This window comes from Rutilus rutilus (assembly GCF_951802725.1).
Source record: "Rutilus rutilus genome assembly, chromosome: 15".
NCBI classification, from domain to species: domain Eukaryota; kingdom Metazoa; phylum Chordata; class Actinopteri; order Cypriniformes; family Leuciscidae; genus Rutilus; species Rutilus rutilus.
The window spans coordinates 8,928,068-8,942,496 of NC_140220.1; the positions used below are offsets into that span (position 1 = coordinate 8,928,068).

Consider the following 14,429-nt stretch of genomic DNA (forward strand, 5'->3'; position numbering starts at 1 on the left):
AACGACTTATGACGAAATGACAGATGTTATGTCGAAATAACGACTTATGTCGAAATAACGAGATATTATGTTGAAATAACGACTTAATATCTCGAAATAACAAGATAAGTTTTCTTTTCTTTTTTCTTCACCATGCGGTTCAGGGCTTCCATAAAATACAGCCTGAATATAATTGCTTCCAGAAATGATTTTTGGGGGTGCTGTTGGGGTGCTTTGGTCTTTCTTGGGGGTGCTGAAGCACCTGCTAGCCCCTCCCTAGCACCGCCCATGGGAATTGCACTCTCACAATAATTTGCCCTGTTTAGGAAATCTGGCCCAAAATATGTTCTGATTGTATGTGATTGTTGTTTGCAGCAGTTTCACATTGAGTATGGACAGTCTGTATTCCCTAACAAACTAAGGGAGGTATGAAAACATCCTTAATGTTTTAATCACGATCTGTATTTGTGTCCAAAATGGACTAAATTGTTACAATGTTGCATTTTCTCTTTAATTTGGTTCGTAAATAATAAAAAAAGACCAACATTTGTGTCACATTGTCACATCTCTATTAAAATAAACCCTAAACTCTGAACCAGCCTAAACTGATTTGCTGGTCTGAACTGCTTTAATATGGTCTGGTGACCCAGTCTGGCTAAGCTGTCGTTTAGCTGGTTTAGCTGTGTGGCCAGCTGGTCTATCCATCTGACCAGTGGCTTAACTTTGTTTAAAAAGTGGGTGGGACAGAAGTGTGTGTGGGGGGGGGAGTTGCTGGAAAATAACGCACAAAAAATAACATTACGATGTCCAGTAATCAATATCAGTAGTTAACTTTATTGATGTTTCATGTTTTGTGATTTCACTGGAACAAATAGAGAGTCTCCGCAACAGCTTTAAGTGATAGAAAGAAGTGCTGATCTGTGTGAAGACTGCACAGTGTGCCTTCTGCAAGTGATAACAGCGGCAACAGGCACTCAGCATGTTTTCAAAAACAACACATTCCAGATCACCTCTTATTTAACACAAACGAACGAATTGATGATCAACTGGACATGTTTCTTGTGTATTAGGTACATTCATACCACAAGATGTTTCAAAAAGTGATAGGGACAATATTGACCCTGGCAAAAAGTGATGGGGATGCATCTGACCAGCTGAAAAGTGCTCAAAACCTGTGTAAAACAAGGCAAAAGACCAGCCTGGGAGACCAACTAAGACCAGCAAACTCATTTAGGCTGGTTTTAAGATTTATTTCTTTTGTGAGCAAATTGTCCCTTCATTGGTCAGAATATTTTTATAACTAAAGCTCAATGAATTTATTGTCGCTTTCTTTCTCTTATTTTGTATTCCTTAAGGTAGTTTTGGTCCAACTTATTGGTGCAGATTTGAGCGATTGCTGTTTTAATGTATGCCCTGGTTCTGAATCAAATGAATCATGTGAAACACCCTTACACCGTGTCTACACTGGGAGCGAAGATTGTTGTGACGCATCAGAAATGGAAGGGGGCATCAATTTACAGTCGATGACTCATTGCATCGTGCTGCATCCAGTGTAGACAGAATCACTGATTATAATAGATTATGTTGCCCACTCGCAACCAGTGTAGACATGGTGTTAGACAGTTTTACACATGATTTATATTTGTATCCAGTCCATCAAGCATGTTATACCTAATATATGGTATTGTGGAAGAAACAGTTGTTCAGCACGGATGAGATTAGACCGCATGTTGTGACAGCTTTTCTCTACAGTCAGGTACAACGGACATTTAACACCCTGGCCAGTGTAACAGAGAGATATCAATGTACTGACGGACCGGGTCATTGACTCAAATGTGATTCGGACCATGTCACCCAGTTGAGATGAAACAGATTGCCTTTTTTAGTGTTATGTGTATCCCTTTGGAATAAACAATGCTCAAATTTTTCCAGTCAAGGAGCAGTGGCTGGCCAGAGAGATGGAGAGAGAGTCTCCTACAGAGATAAATTGCTCACATTCGAACATTACTCTTGCTTATATCTGTTTTGGGGATGCTGTCAGGCCAGATAAATTTTTATTCTAATTCAACTTGGCACGTTCCAGTGGCTGGCAAATGGCCAAATGAGGTTCCACTACATGCCCACATCTTCTGTATCTAATGTCCTGACAACACGTCAGATTTCAAGATGGCAAAATTCCTCCCATCTCAACGGTCTGTTGCGCTCTGTTTGTGGGGAAAGGTTAGGCTGAAACAGCCCTCGTCAAGAACGCGTTGATAACCTCCTCCCTCCGGATCAACTCAAATGCGTGTTAGAGATATCAAGCAGGATTATGAGACTTAATTGAAGTCAATCGCTCCGTCTAGACCCCCTTCTGCTCTAACATGCGGAGGAGGCTCCTTCTTATACAGCAGAGCATGGAAGACAGGAGATACATCAACCACATTCTAGTTGGAAGACCATCATGATGTGTTGATCTTTGCTCCTAGCCTCCTAGGCGCTCACGATTCTTTGCATATAACTGCAAATCTGTAAATAAAGAACAGCTACATTGCTGTAAATAAAGAACAGCTACATTGCAAGGGTTGACCCGAGTGAGTCAACCCTCTTGTACAAGGTCAGCTTTAATAAATGGCTGCAATAATGCTCAACTTGAAAATCATAATGACTAGATTCAGCAACAAATCATGTGTAAGACTTTATAAAGGGCTGCCCAGGATTGTTTGCACTTAAGATGTGTTGAGCAGTAGCGTTGTTACAACTAGTTTAACTATTTTTCTCAGTATTTTTAGTTTTTAAGTCATTTAGCTTTTCATTATCAAAGGTTTTTTTTTTTTTTTTTTTTTTTGGGTAGCATTGACAAACAAATTTTTAACATTACAAATTACATTTTCCCTGACAATATATATATATATATTTTTTTATTCAAATGTGTGTCAATTTGTTGGTTGTGGAGAAACCAACCAATTAGCAAATTAATAAATACACTCACCTAAAGGATTATTAGGAACACCTGTTCAATTTCTCATTAATGCAATTATCTAATCGACCAATCACATGGCAGTTGCTTCAATGCATTTAGGGGTGTGGTCCTGGTCAAGACAATCTCCTGAACTCCAAACTGAATGTCAGAATGGGAAAGAAAGGTGATTTAAGCAATTTTGAGCGTGGCATGGTTGTTGATGCCAGACGGGCCGGTCTGAGTATTTCACAATCTGCTCAGTTACTGGGATTTTCATGCACAACCATTTCTAGGGTTTACAAAGAATGGTGTGAAAAGGGAAAAACATCCAGTATGCGGCAGTCCTGTGGGCGAAAATGCCTTGTTGATGCTAGAGGTCAGAGGAGAATGGGCCGACTGATTCAAGCTGATAGAAGAGCAACTTTGACTGAAATAACCACTCGTTACAACCGAGGTATGCAGCAAAGCATTTGTGAAGCCACAACACGCACAACCTTGAGGCGGATGGGCTACAACAGCAGAAGACCCCACCGGGTACCACTCATCTCCACTACAAATAGGAAAAAGAGGCTACAATTTGCACGAGCTCACCAAAATTGGACAGTTGAAGACTGGAAAAATGTTGCCTGGTCTGATGAGTCTCGATTTCTGTTGAGACATTCAGATGGTAGAGTCAGAATTTGGCGTAAACAGAATGAGAACATGGATCCATCATGCCTTGTTACCACTGTGCAGGCTGGTGGTGGTGGTGTAATGGTGTGGTGGATGTTTTCTTGGCACACTTTAGGCCCCTTAGTGCCAACTGGGCATCGTTTAAATGCCACGGCCTACCTGAGCATTGTTTCTGACCATGTCCATCCCTTTATGACCACGATGTACCCATCCCTCTGATGGCTACTTCCAGCAGGATAATGCACCATGTCACAAAGCTCGAATCATTTCAAATTGGTTTCTTGAACATGACAATGAGTTCACTGTACTAAAATGGCCCCCACAGTCACCAGAACTCAACCCAATAGAGCATCTTTGGGATGTGGTGGAACGGGAGCTTTGTGCCCTGGATGTGCATCCCACAAATCTCCATCAACTGCAAGATGCTATCCTATCAATATGGGCCAACATTTCTAAAGAATGCTTTCAGCACCTTGTTGAATCAATGCCACGTAGAATTAAGGCAGTTCTGAAGGCGAAAGGGGGTCAAACACAGTATTAGTATGGTGTTCCTAATAATCCTTTAGGTGAGTGTATGTATTAGATCAAATTATATATGACTATTTATATTATTCCATGCTTATTAAAAAATATGAAGTAGCTTAAATGTAAGACATGTTGTAGCTATCTTCTCTAAATAATCGTTTTCAGCATAGCTTTGTTAATTTATCGGTAGAGTGCTGGATTGGTAGCTTAGCTAGCTATAATTTTGAGTGGCTTGCCTAACACTGGTAGAGAGCAGGATTTTGATTGAGGTCTTGATGAGGATTTCAACAGAATTAGTCACTTCCCATATATAGGGAGTTGAATGGGAATGACAGGAAAAGAAATGTACTGAATTGCAATTCAAAGAAATGCAAAACAGAGAATGTCTGTCTGTCTGTCTAATGCAGCGTTTCCCAACCGGGGTGGGGGTTGCGCTTGCGCGTGATTTTATTCCCGTGCCTCATTCCCAGTGCGTCCACATAAAGCTGCCTATTTTTCATTGTTGCGCTTACGGTCAAATACACACGAAAACATTGTCACAACGTCCGTCTTGCCGCGTATTCACATAAACACATCGGTTATGTCTGTGCTGCTGTCAACGGTAACGCGTGCGATTTAATGTTTTTCAGTTTAACGCGTTAAAAATATTTAACGCAATTAAAGCAGCATCCGTTTTTTTTCTGTCATCCTTTGGCTAGCGTTACATTCTATAATCACGTTCTTCTTCATGAAAATGCTTTTAAACCATGCAAGCGAGAAAATACAAAAGAGAATGCTCTTTCTGTGATGCTAACACACACGACACACACGACGCACAGAACGATGCGCGCCAGAATCGACTTCTCTTTCGCTTTGAGTATCCTCATGAGAGCAGTCTTAAATTAGTTAAATAAAGTCTTAAATGAACGTTAAGAGTTGTGAGAAAATGGGACGTGTGTGGGATCCACGTGCAGCAGTGACATCAGAATCAAATAACACTTCATTCATAAAAAGATGCCATTAAACAATTATTTGAAATATACTGTCTTTATGTTGTTTTTACATTAATTTGGAGATTATCTGTGAAATTATGACATAAAATATATAAAAAACAAGCTATCTTGTGCAATTATAACAAAATTATCCCAGTATAAAAACACAAATACACTGAGTGAGCAAACATTTAGGTGAGATTTGCAATGGTAATTGAGCAATGTTTATATATGAATAAAAGCCTTAATTAAATATGTCATCATGTAAAGTGATCTCTTCAGAAGAAATGAATGATTTCCTAGACTTTAAATGCATGGACAAAATTTTTTGATAATATAAAAAATATCTATATGACAGTAGGCCTATACGGCAGTTCTTCCCTGTGGTATTGAAAATGTATACATTTCAAGGTATAGTACACTCTAAAAACTGCTGGCTTGTTTCAACCCAACTTTGGGTCAAATATGGACAAACCCAGCCATTGGGTTCGATTTTTACATTACATTTTTAACCCAACGTCTGGGTTTGTCCATATTTGACCCAAAGCTGGGTTGAAACAAGCCAGCAGTTTTTAGAGTGTATCAAAGTAGTATAGTGACAACACTAGTGTAGGGTGCCACACATTTTTTTAAATTTTCAAAGGGTGCCTTGACTGAAAAAAGGTTGGGAAACACTGGTCTAATGGTCTGTCTGTCTGTCTATCTCTCTCTTCTGTCCATCTGTCTATAAGCTAATTGGTCTATCTATCTATCTATCTATCTATCTATCTATCTATCTATCTATCTATCTATCTATCTATCTATCTATCTATCTGCCTATCTGTCCATCTGTCTAAGCTAATTGGTCTGTCTGTCTATCTATCTATCTATTGTTCTATCTATTGTTTTATCTATTGTTCTATTGATCATTCTGTGAATTGCTCTAGTTCTGTCTGCATAAACACTGGCACAGTTGAAAGCTTTTAAAACTTTTATTTTTCAAAACAGAGACTTTAACAAGCTAAAATTCAAAGTCTGACTATCTTTGCTTTTCTAGTTAAAAAATTGTAATATGACTTTCTTTGAATTTTAATTCCGATTTCTTGCATTCAAATTCTGCATGATGAAGCTCAGTTTAAATCCAGGCACTGAATAAAAAATTTAGCAGGCATTCTTAGTTCAATTCTGAATGGTGCACCCTAGCAGAGAGGTAGTACATATGTAACGGGAGGTTGAAGTGTCTTTGCACATGCCCATTTTTATCAAAGCTAAGTCCATATTGATTTATCTATTAGAGCCACTTTTGGGGAGCTACTCGAAATGCATGTCGCTAACTGCTCATTTTCAAGCGTTAAAGGCCGAGTTTTTCCGCTCAAGTCCCATCAGGTAATTCAGATTGATTTTGCATTTCCCCTCGCTCAGTATTTCATTTGTACTCACCTGTCTCACTTTGAATTGGATCAGATAAGTGTTATTTTATCTAAAGATCACTGCCTGCCTAACAGACCTCTGAGTTCTCACGCGGCGTACCTCTCACATTTTAATCAGTAAAAACATGCTACGAGCTGCTAATGCTCATGAGCAAATTCAGCGCTCCGCTCTACTCTCATCTTTTGAACAAATTCGTTTAACATAATAGCAGTTTGCGGCATTCCCTAATGATGTGAAACGGGATGAGACCTGTGTTTATTTAACAAAAATTTACTTCATTTTCAGAGACACCCCCCTGCGACGGCTACAATTTTGCTGGGGAATATGTTTCATCGTTTCATAATCACATCCCGCTATTTCGATAAGCGTTAACTCATGAACCGGGGAACAAGCAACCCTCACAAACTCCCACACAGGGCTCTTGCTTCCACCGTGAAATGCATCGCCTGCCCATATCGCTTCTTTGGCAGATTCAAGATTTGTGGAGGCAGAATGTTTTAAGGAACACGCATCGGAGAATTAATTACAGAGAAAATATCCAATTTATGCCAATTAATCACGCAAATGCAAATGTTTATTTGGTTAGGTGGTTATTGGGGGTCTGAGGTTGAAATGGATCTTTCAAACACCATGTTCTTGTCTCTTTTACAGTACGCGGTTTGGTTGGTGCTTTGGGTCGCCTGGAATGTCTTCATCATCTGTTTCTATTTGGAAGTGGGTGACCTTTCAAAGGTAACATCTGATTTTGTACTTCTTTTGCAATGTATAATCCCTCAGCTTGGCTATCAGTGTTTTCTGTTTATATCTAAGCTCTGTAAGCAAGTGTTGTTCATGAATTTAAAAGTGGCTTTTTTTAAGGAATATGTTGCAGATCATCAACCTGCATTAGTATTAGGTCAGGAAAGGCATGTATTGGTTCTTTTATCAGTATTTCAGAGTCACAGCTGGGTCTACATTAAAATCCTTTCTAGAGCTGGATACAGGGCTTGGACTGAGTTTTGGGGTCAGTTTGCTTAGTGGGATTAACTACTTCATCTAGATTTTTTATAGTATCTTTATTTCTTTTTTCCTTATATAATTTTTCTAGTTTTGAAATTTTAACTCTTTGCCTTCCAAGTTTTTTTTAGTTACAAGTCAGTGCATCAGCATTTTGATCATTTTCACAAAACTTTAATGGCCCACCGAATATTTTGTTGTGTGAATATTTGAACATTAAATACATCAAAAGAAAGAACAGGGTGAAAAAACTATTCTAGCTTCATGCATTTTTTTTATCAACACTTGAATGTAGGTAAGCAACATTTTGAACAAAAAGCTGAGAAAATCACATTTGTCAAAGGCTTTGTTCAGATCAGATCCAGAATGATGATCAAAACATAGATCGGGTAAATCGAGTCCATCAACACCCCCAAAGCTTGGGCAGTCCTATATCTCTTTATGGGTTCGACACTTCATTCGGTAACATTAGGCAGTTTTGATTTAAATGCTGTTGAATGTTTGATGATCGCAGTAGCTTACATGTGCGTAAGCAATCTTGCTTCTTCCTCTAAGCTTCTTCTTCGCTTAATTTTGGATTCGGGGATTCTGTACTCTTTCAGAAGATGCATAACAGCACCCCCTATATAACACTGAAAACATGGATTGCCAGAAAAATGTCAATGGCTTGGAAACAGTTAAGCGGTGGTGCACCAATATGTTGTTTTTTTAAGATGGCTTGCCAACTTTAAGAATTAAAAAAATGTCCATCCTGTTGCACTCCATCTAGCTGTTTTTGAGTGTAAGATATCAAGATACCAGCAACCGCATGTCAATGCATTAACAATCACTCAGAACACTTCAGCAACCCCATAGCAACATAATGACAACCATTCAGAACATACAAGCAACCTCATAGCAATGCAATAACAACCACTCAGAACACCCCAGCAAACGCATAGCATTGCATCAACATCCACTCAGAACACCTTAGCAACTGCATACGTAGCAACACACACTGACAACCACACAGAACACCCAATAACCGCATAGCAATGCAATAACAACCACTCAGAGCATCCCAGCAACTGCATAGCAACACAATAACAACTACTCAGAACACCTTAGCAACCACATACGTAGCAATGACAATCACTCAGAATGCTCCTACAACCACAGAAACGCACTAACGACCACTCAGAACACCTTAGCAACTGCATGACAACGCAGTGACAACCACTCAGAACACCTTAGCAACCGGATACATATATGGAGCGAATTATGTGCCATAATTAAACAAACAAATCCAGCATTTTGCAAACAAACTCGATCTACTTTGCAAAGGAAAACTCGACTCGCAAACAAACAGAAAGCAATGTGCAAGTACAATGGTCAGTTTGAGTGAAAATGCAGTGGAGTAACGAATATGTATTGTGTTTTACAAATATAAATAAATGAGCCAAGATAATACTTCACAAATAAATACAAACCATCCTACACATTTGCAATTGCATTGCAAATCTGGTGCATACAAATGCATATCTGTCTGTTATGATTGTGTGGCACTTGGCTTTTTATGAGATCTCTCGGCTTGATTTTCTCACAAATGTGTCCATCTAAGCATCTTAGCATTATTGCATATAGTTTTTCCCTCTACCCTCTATTTTCCCATCTTTGCCTCCTTCATTTCAGCTAATAATAATTTATTAAATAGTCCATTGTCTATTCATGTGTGTAGAAATAGCGAGCAAATATGTTACGTATTAAAGTTTCAAATACTGTACCCAATTAAATGGCAAACCAGCCATGAAACTTGATTACTAGATCCATGGAGCCCTTTACATTTTTATCCTGAAACCTCTTATGGTTCCACGTCAGCAGAGGAGACCCCTACTTTTATTTTGATTTCTGTTTATCATCAGCTGCTTCAGTTCAGTGTCAGTGCAAGCTTTTATATAGGCACTTCAAGCCACTGGTCATGTAACGACAGTCTGTAATTGCAGGCCAAAGATTATCGCTATCCAAAAATGAAAAGTATCCCATCATTTACTCACCATCAAGCCATTCTAGGTCTATACGACTTCTTTCAGCCGAGTTATAATAAATAATATCCTGGCTCTTCCCAGCTTTGTAATAGCATTGAATAGTGTCCCCTTTAGTGTCCCCTCAATTTTCCCCTTTTGAATAGTGTGGAGTTTTTGAAGCTCTAAAAAGTACATCCATCCCTCTTAAAAGTCATCCATACGACCCCAGTGAGTTGATAAATGCCTTCTGAAGCGAAGCGATGGGTTTTTGTAAGAATGTTTTAATATTTAGAGGTCACCCTTCTACCGGAACTCGACGCTATCATGAATGTGCATATGGCCATTGCCGGAAGCCAGTGATTGTAGTTTATAAAGTTTTAAATATGGATATTTTTCTTACACAAACCCATTGCTTCGCTTGTCAGAATGTATGAACATGACCCCCATTGTAAGCCATGTTACACTGTAGGATCACAGGTGTCATTAATGTCAGACTGCACAAAAAAACTTTAAAAAACGGACGGACGCACGAAAACTCATACAGAGTTTTACATTATTAATCCGTGACACGTTCAGTTACTATGAGCTGCATTACATGCGCAATTAAAATGATGTCTAGCAAAGAAAAAAATCGCTAGTGTTAATGTAAAAAAAAAAAGAAAAAAAAGATGATGTGGTTGGAGAAATGGTGGTTTGTAGTTGTTGTCGTACTAATTGCGTCATTAGTTTCTGCGCTTCTATTGGTATTTGATTTGACGGTTGGCATAGGAGAAGTCACACTGCAGGACTGTGTGTCAAATCTTCTGACACTGCCAGAATTTCATCTGAGGTAAAATTTTATCACAGTGATCATTTATTTACCGTCGGCGAACATGTCAATCTAGCGATCAAAGACTGCAGATTTTAGCCTAGGATAAGAGGAATCTTTTAGGATTTGCAAAATGTGTCTCAGACGGCCAAATAATGGCTAACATCGTACAGTGTGCACCCTGCTTTAGTCTGCAGAGGATATGTGTGCTATGCTATGCTTTCGCGTATTTCTATGACATCATTGGTCAAAAGGTTGTTTTCACAAAAAGTGTTTTCAGGTATAAGGTGGACAGAAGTGATGTAGTGTATTACTGATGATAAAAACGCAAATGTCTGCACTCCTTTCCTCGGGCACAGATCTGTAATGGAGATTGATCCTTTAATCTCTAAATCACCTAGAAATGTCTGGCAGTCAATCTGGTCTTCTGGTTGATATGTCATTAACGTGCAATCTTATCAAGCATCTCGGATGACAGAATGAACATTTCACTTTAGATCTGCTTTGCAAGCTAGGGTGTCAAAGATGTCAGACGGATCGCCGGCTTCAGCTATCATTTCTCTGTTATAGCCTCTCATGCCATCAGGTTCCGATGTGTCACACATCAAGGTTTTTATATTAGTAAAGTCATGGCTTACAAGATCAGGATAGCAAAGAGGATTATTTTAGGGTAGATTCCTTGTTGTACGACTCAGTTTATTTCTTCTTTTTTTCCCACTTTTGTCCTTTTTGATGAGGAGGCCATGCGGCCTTCACCTTGCATTGACATATTTCTTGTATCTGCTGGATATTATTTAGTTGCACCTTGCATTCCATTTGTGTCTTAGTTAAAAAAAAAAATCCCACAGTTAGTGATGTTAATTGGGATTATAAGTGAGGAAAGTAATAAAAAATAATAATAATAGGCCGGTAGAGGGATGTGGTTGTGGATTTATCGAAAGAAATGTAGTCTAGTGGAATCATTCATGGGATATTGTTCATTAAATCCAGTGACCATATCACAAGGCCATTGTCGGTTGTGAGAATAGAATAGAAAATAGATAGAACCTCTACTGAGAGTGAATGATTTGAAATGTGTCACTTCAACTCACATATATTGCTCTCACGGGAGACTCCAATCACAATAGATTTCAATAGAGATGTATCTAAGCGAATGCTGAAATTTCCCTCACCTTTTTGTTTCATGAATATTTAACTTCTTGCTTCATTTAAAGTTTACCCCCAAAAAATAAAATTGTCATCATGACCCTCATGCCATTCCAAATCTGTTAGAATGTAGTATATTTAGAATAATTTTAGTATTATGTAATTTAATATTTTGAATTATCTTTTATTTTTATATATACAGTTTTCATTTTAACAAAAAGTGTATTCACACTTGGCATGTTTGGTTTGATTGGTGCAATTGCTCTGTTAGTGCTGTTATGTTAATTTGAATAAGTATGAACGCTGCCATCCAAATCCTGGTGCACACCAAACAAACTCTACTGCATTTCGAATGAAATATGAATGCAACATGGACCAAAGACATATAAACGAACCAAACATGGGACATGATGCTAAGAAGGACAGAATGCTCAAACATACCTGTTTTTTTCTGGTCATAGTCGCGATAACGCCCATCACAGTTCAGTACAGGCACCAGAACCGCATCTCTTTGCAGCAGATCTTCATTAAGTGATTCCTGTCTCTTTTTTGACTCCTTTACATATTTTATAAGCTCTTCACAAGTCAAAATGCCATCATATGTAGGCTACGCACATACAATGAGCGCATTTAGCCCAGCACACAACATTGTTTTGGATGTTCAATAAATTCTGTCTCGAAATATACGTCATAAAAGCCGACCAATCAAGTTGTGATAGTATCCCTATGCCTTTAGGTTCGGTATCCTTAGGTTCGGTGTTAAAAGCCGACCAAGACTATTTTTTTTATATCTCCCTTTGCTTTGAACTTTGAGCGTCGTAAAAAAAAAAAACTTTAAACCCTTTAAAACTATTTATAGTGATCAGTTCCTTTTCAGTTCTTTTCAGTGTTTACAGAACAAGTCTATAAAGAGAAGGCCAGTTGATGTGCTGTGGCTTCGGTGCTGTTGGTCCACTGAATTGGCAGTCCTGATGTGTCTTTCTGAAACTCGTTGTCAGAGGGGCTGGCAGCCTGTCACAGCTACAGCTTTGTGGGAAAAATCGAGAGCCTCCACAACCCTCTCGAGAGGCTCTCCGTGAGTCTTCATTGCCGTTAGACACCCTCTTCGTTTTTTAACTGGAGAATTCGGAGAGCTTCACATCCCACAAGGGATCTTGTCAGTCGTTGTCAGCTGGAGAAGAAAGTCACTTCGGTATCATTGATGTCTTCACACAGAGAGCTCTCCTTTGGAACAGAGAGAACTTGAAGAGGCAAATAAATGGAGTTTGTGGATCCGCCTCGCAGAATCCGCTCATCAAGTCATCAACGCAACTTGAATTAGTTAGAAAAGTTATAGGATATTATTTAGCATAATTTATTTCCTTGTGACAGTGCAGTTCATGATTTATCAATGTGGGTGTAATGTGTTTAAGCAGCAGAGAATCCGTTGAGACCAGCACAGGCAATTAGATTTAGATCACACAGAAACAAATGAAGATAAATACAAGAGACAATTCCCAGTCTCAAATTTTTTTAGGTCACACAGGACTCAATATTAGTCAAGACTCGCTCTGTTACTTATACGAGTAGGAAGTAAAGGTGCAGGAATAGGCACGTTAGATCTATCGCAAAAACCTAGCGAGCTGCCAACGGCGATAGCATTTTAAGAGCACTTTTGATGCGGAAACCGTTCCAAAAGATAGCAAAATTAATTGTTCTGCCTTCACATTCTAAGGCAGCGTTGCATGTTTATGTAGACGGCAGACCCAGAATGCCTTATGACAAGCTTTGTGAACAGTGCTCGAAGTATATTTTAATTAGTTGCTTAGCCTCTTTTTTTCTTGCGTACCGGCACTTCTCACAGGTTGCCAGTACTCTGACCACCCACATCGAACTCTCTTGCAAAACTACACTTCATTGAAATTTCTTTGCACGGAATAAAAAAAAAAGTTCATCTTAGAAAGACTCAAATACCCAAGATTTAACAAAACTATAATTCATACAAAGATAGTAAAACAGCTTTCTTCATCCTTGAGTCCCTTTCATTGATTACTCTGTTCAAAACCGTTTAGCTGAGGCGCAACGTGGACATGAGCCCAATCATAGCGTTGCTAGTTAAGACTAACAGTTTCATGATTTATTGTCGATTTATTATCAAATGCCGAATTCGGAAATGATCACTTTGGCACATTGGGCAGGCAATAATATAAAATAATAATAATTAGAGCAAGATAGTGGGCCAAATCAGTAGCCAGTCCGGACTTGTGCTGTTCTTTTAAACTTTCTTTTCATCAAAGAATCTTGAAAAAACATTCCACAAAAATATTAAGCAGCTCAACTGTTTTCAACATGGATAATAATAAGAAATGTTTCTTTAGCAGCACATCAGCATATTAGAATGATTTCTGAAGGATCGTGTGACACTGAAAACTGGTGTAATGATGATGAAAATTCAGCTTTGCGTCACATAAATTACATTTTAAAATATATTTAAAGAGAAGACAGTTATTTTAAATTGTAATAGTATTTTTGAACAAATAAATGCAGCCTTGGTGAGCATAAGAGATTAATTAACAAAAACTAAAAAATATCACCGATCCCACATTTTTTGAACAGTAGGTTCAAAAATACAAAGAATGACTGACATTTGATGTTGTGGGCCCAATGTATGTGTGCAAGCATTTCCTGTTTATCCACATATTTTTATCAATCTTAATGTGAATATTCAGGAGTTTGTTGTCTGTCACAACCCCACCCCCCTATCTCCAAGTCCACATGTGCATGTTTGGAATGGGATTTGGGAGCCATTACTTTAGGATAGTGGTGTTGAGCAAAAGTGACAGCTGAGATTTTGAGGAGGTGCCCAAAGCAAATAGCACAGCAGCATCCATCCAGTCCACTAGTTTAGAAGCAAACACAGACAGTCTGGCGAGAGAAGAGAGTTGCAGATTGCACCGCGCTTTGCAATCTGAAAGACGCTCCCCATCGTCTACCCCATC

At 38.7% G+C, this 14,429-nt stretch overlaps 1 protein-coding gene across 2 annotated transcripts in view; it reads left to right on the forward strand.

Moving 5' to 3' along the window:
• nkain2 (sodium/potassium transporting ATPase interacting 2) overlaps positions 1–14,429 on the forward strand; it is a gene marked incomplete at its 3' end in the record, with an annotated part of 169,568 nt that overhangs the window by 50,683 nt on the left and 104,456 nt on the right. For both annotated transcript variants that reach the window (XM_084432703.1, XM_084432704.1), the window contains exon 3: positions 7,150–7,230. In XM_084432703.1, coding sequence (XP_084288829.1) covers positions 7,150–7,230 — 81 coding nt within the window. The remainder of the gene's footprint in view (positions 1–7,149; positions 7,231–14,429) is intronic.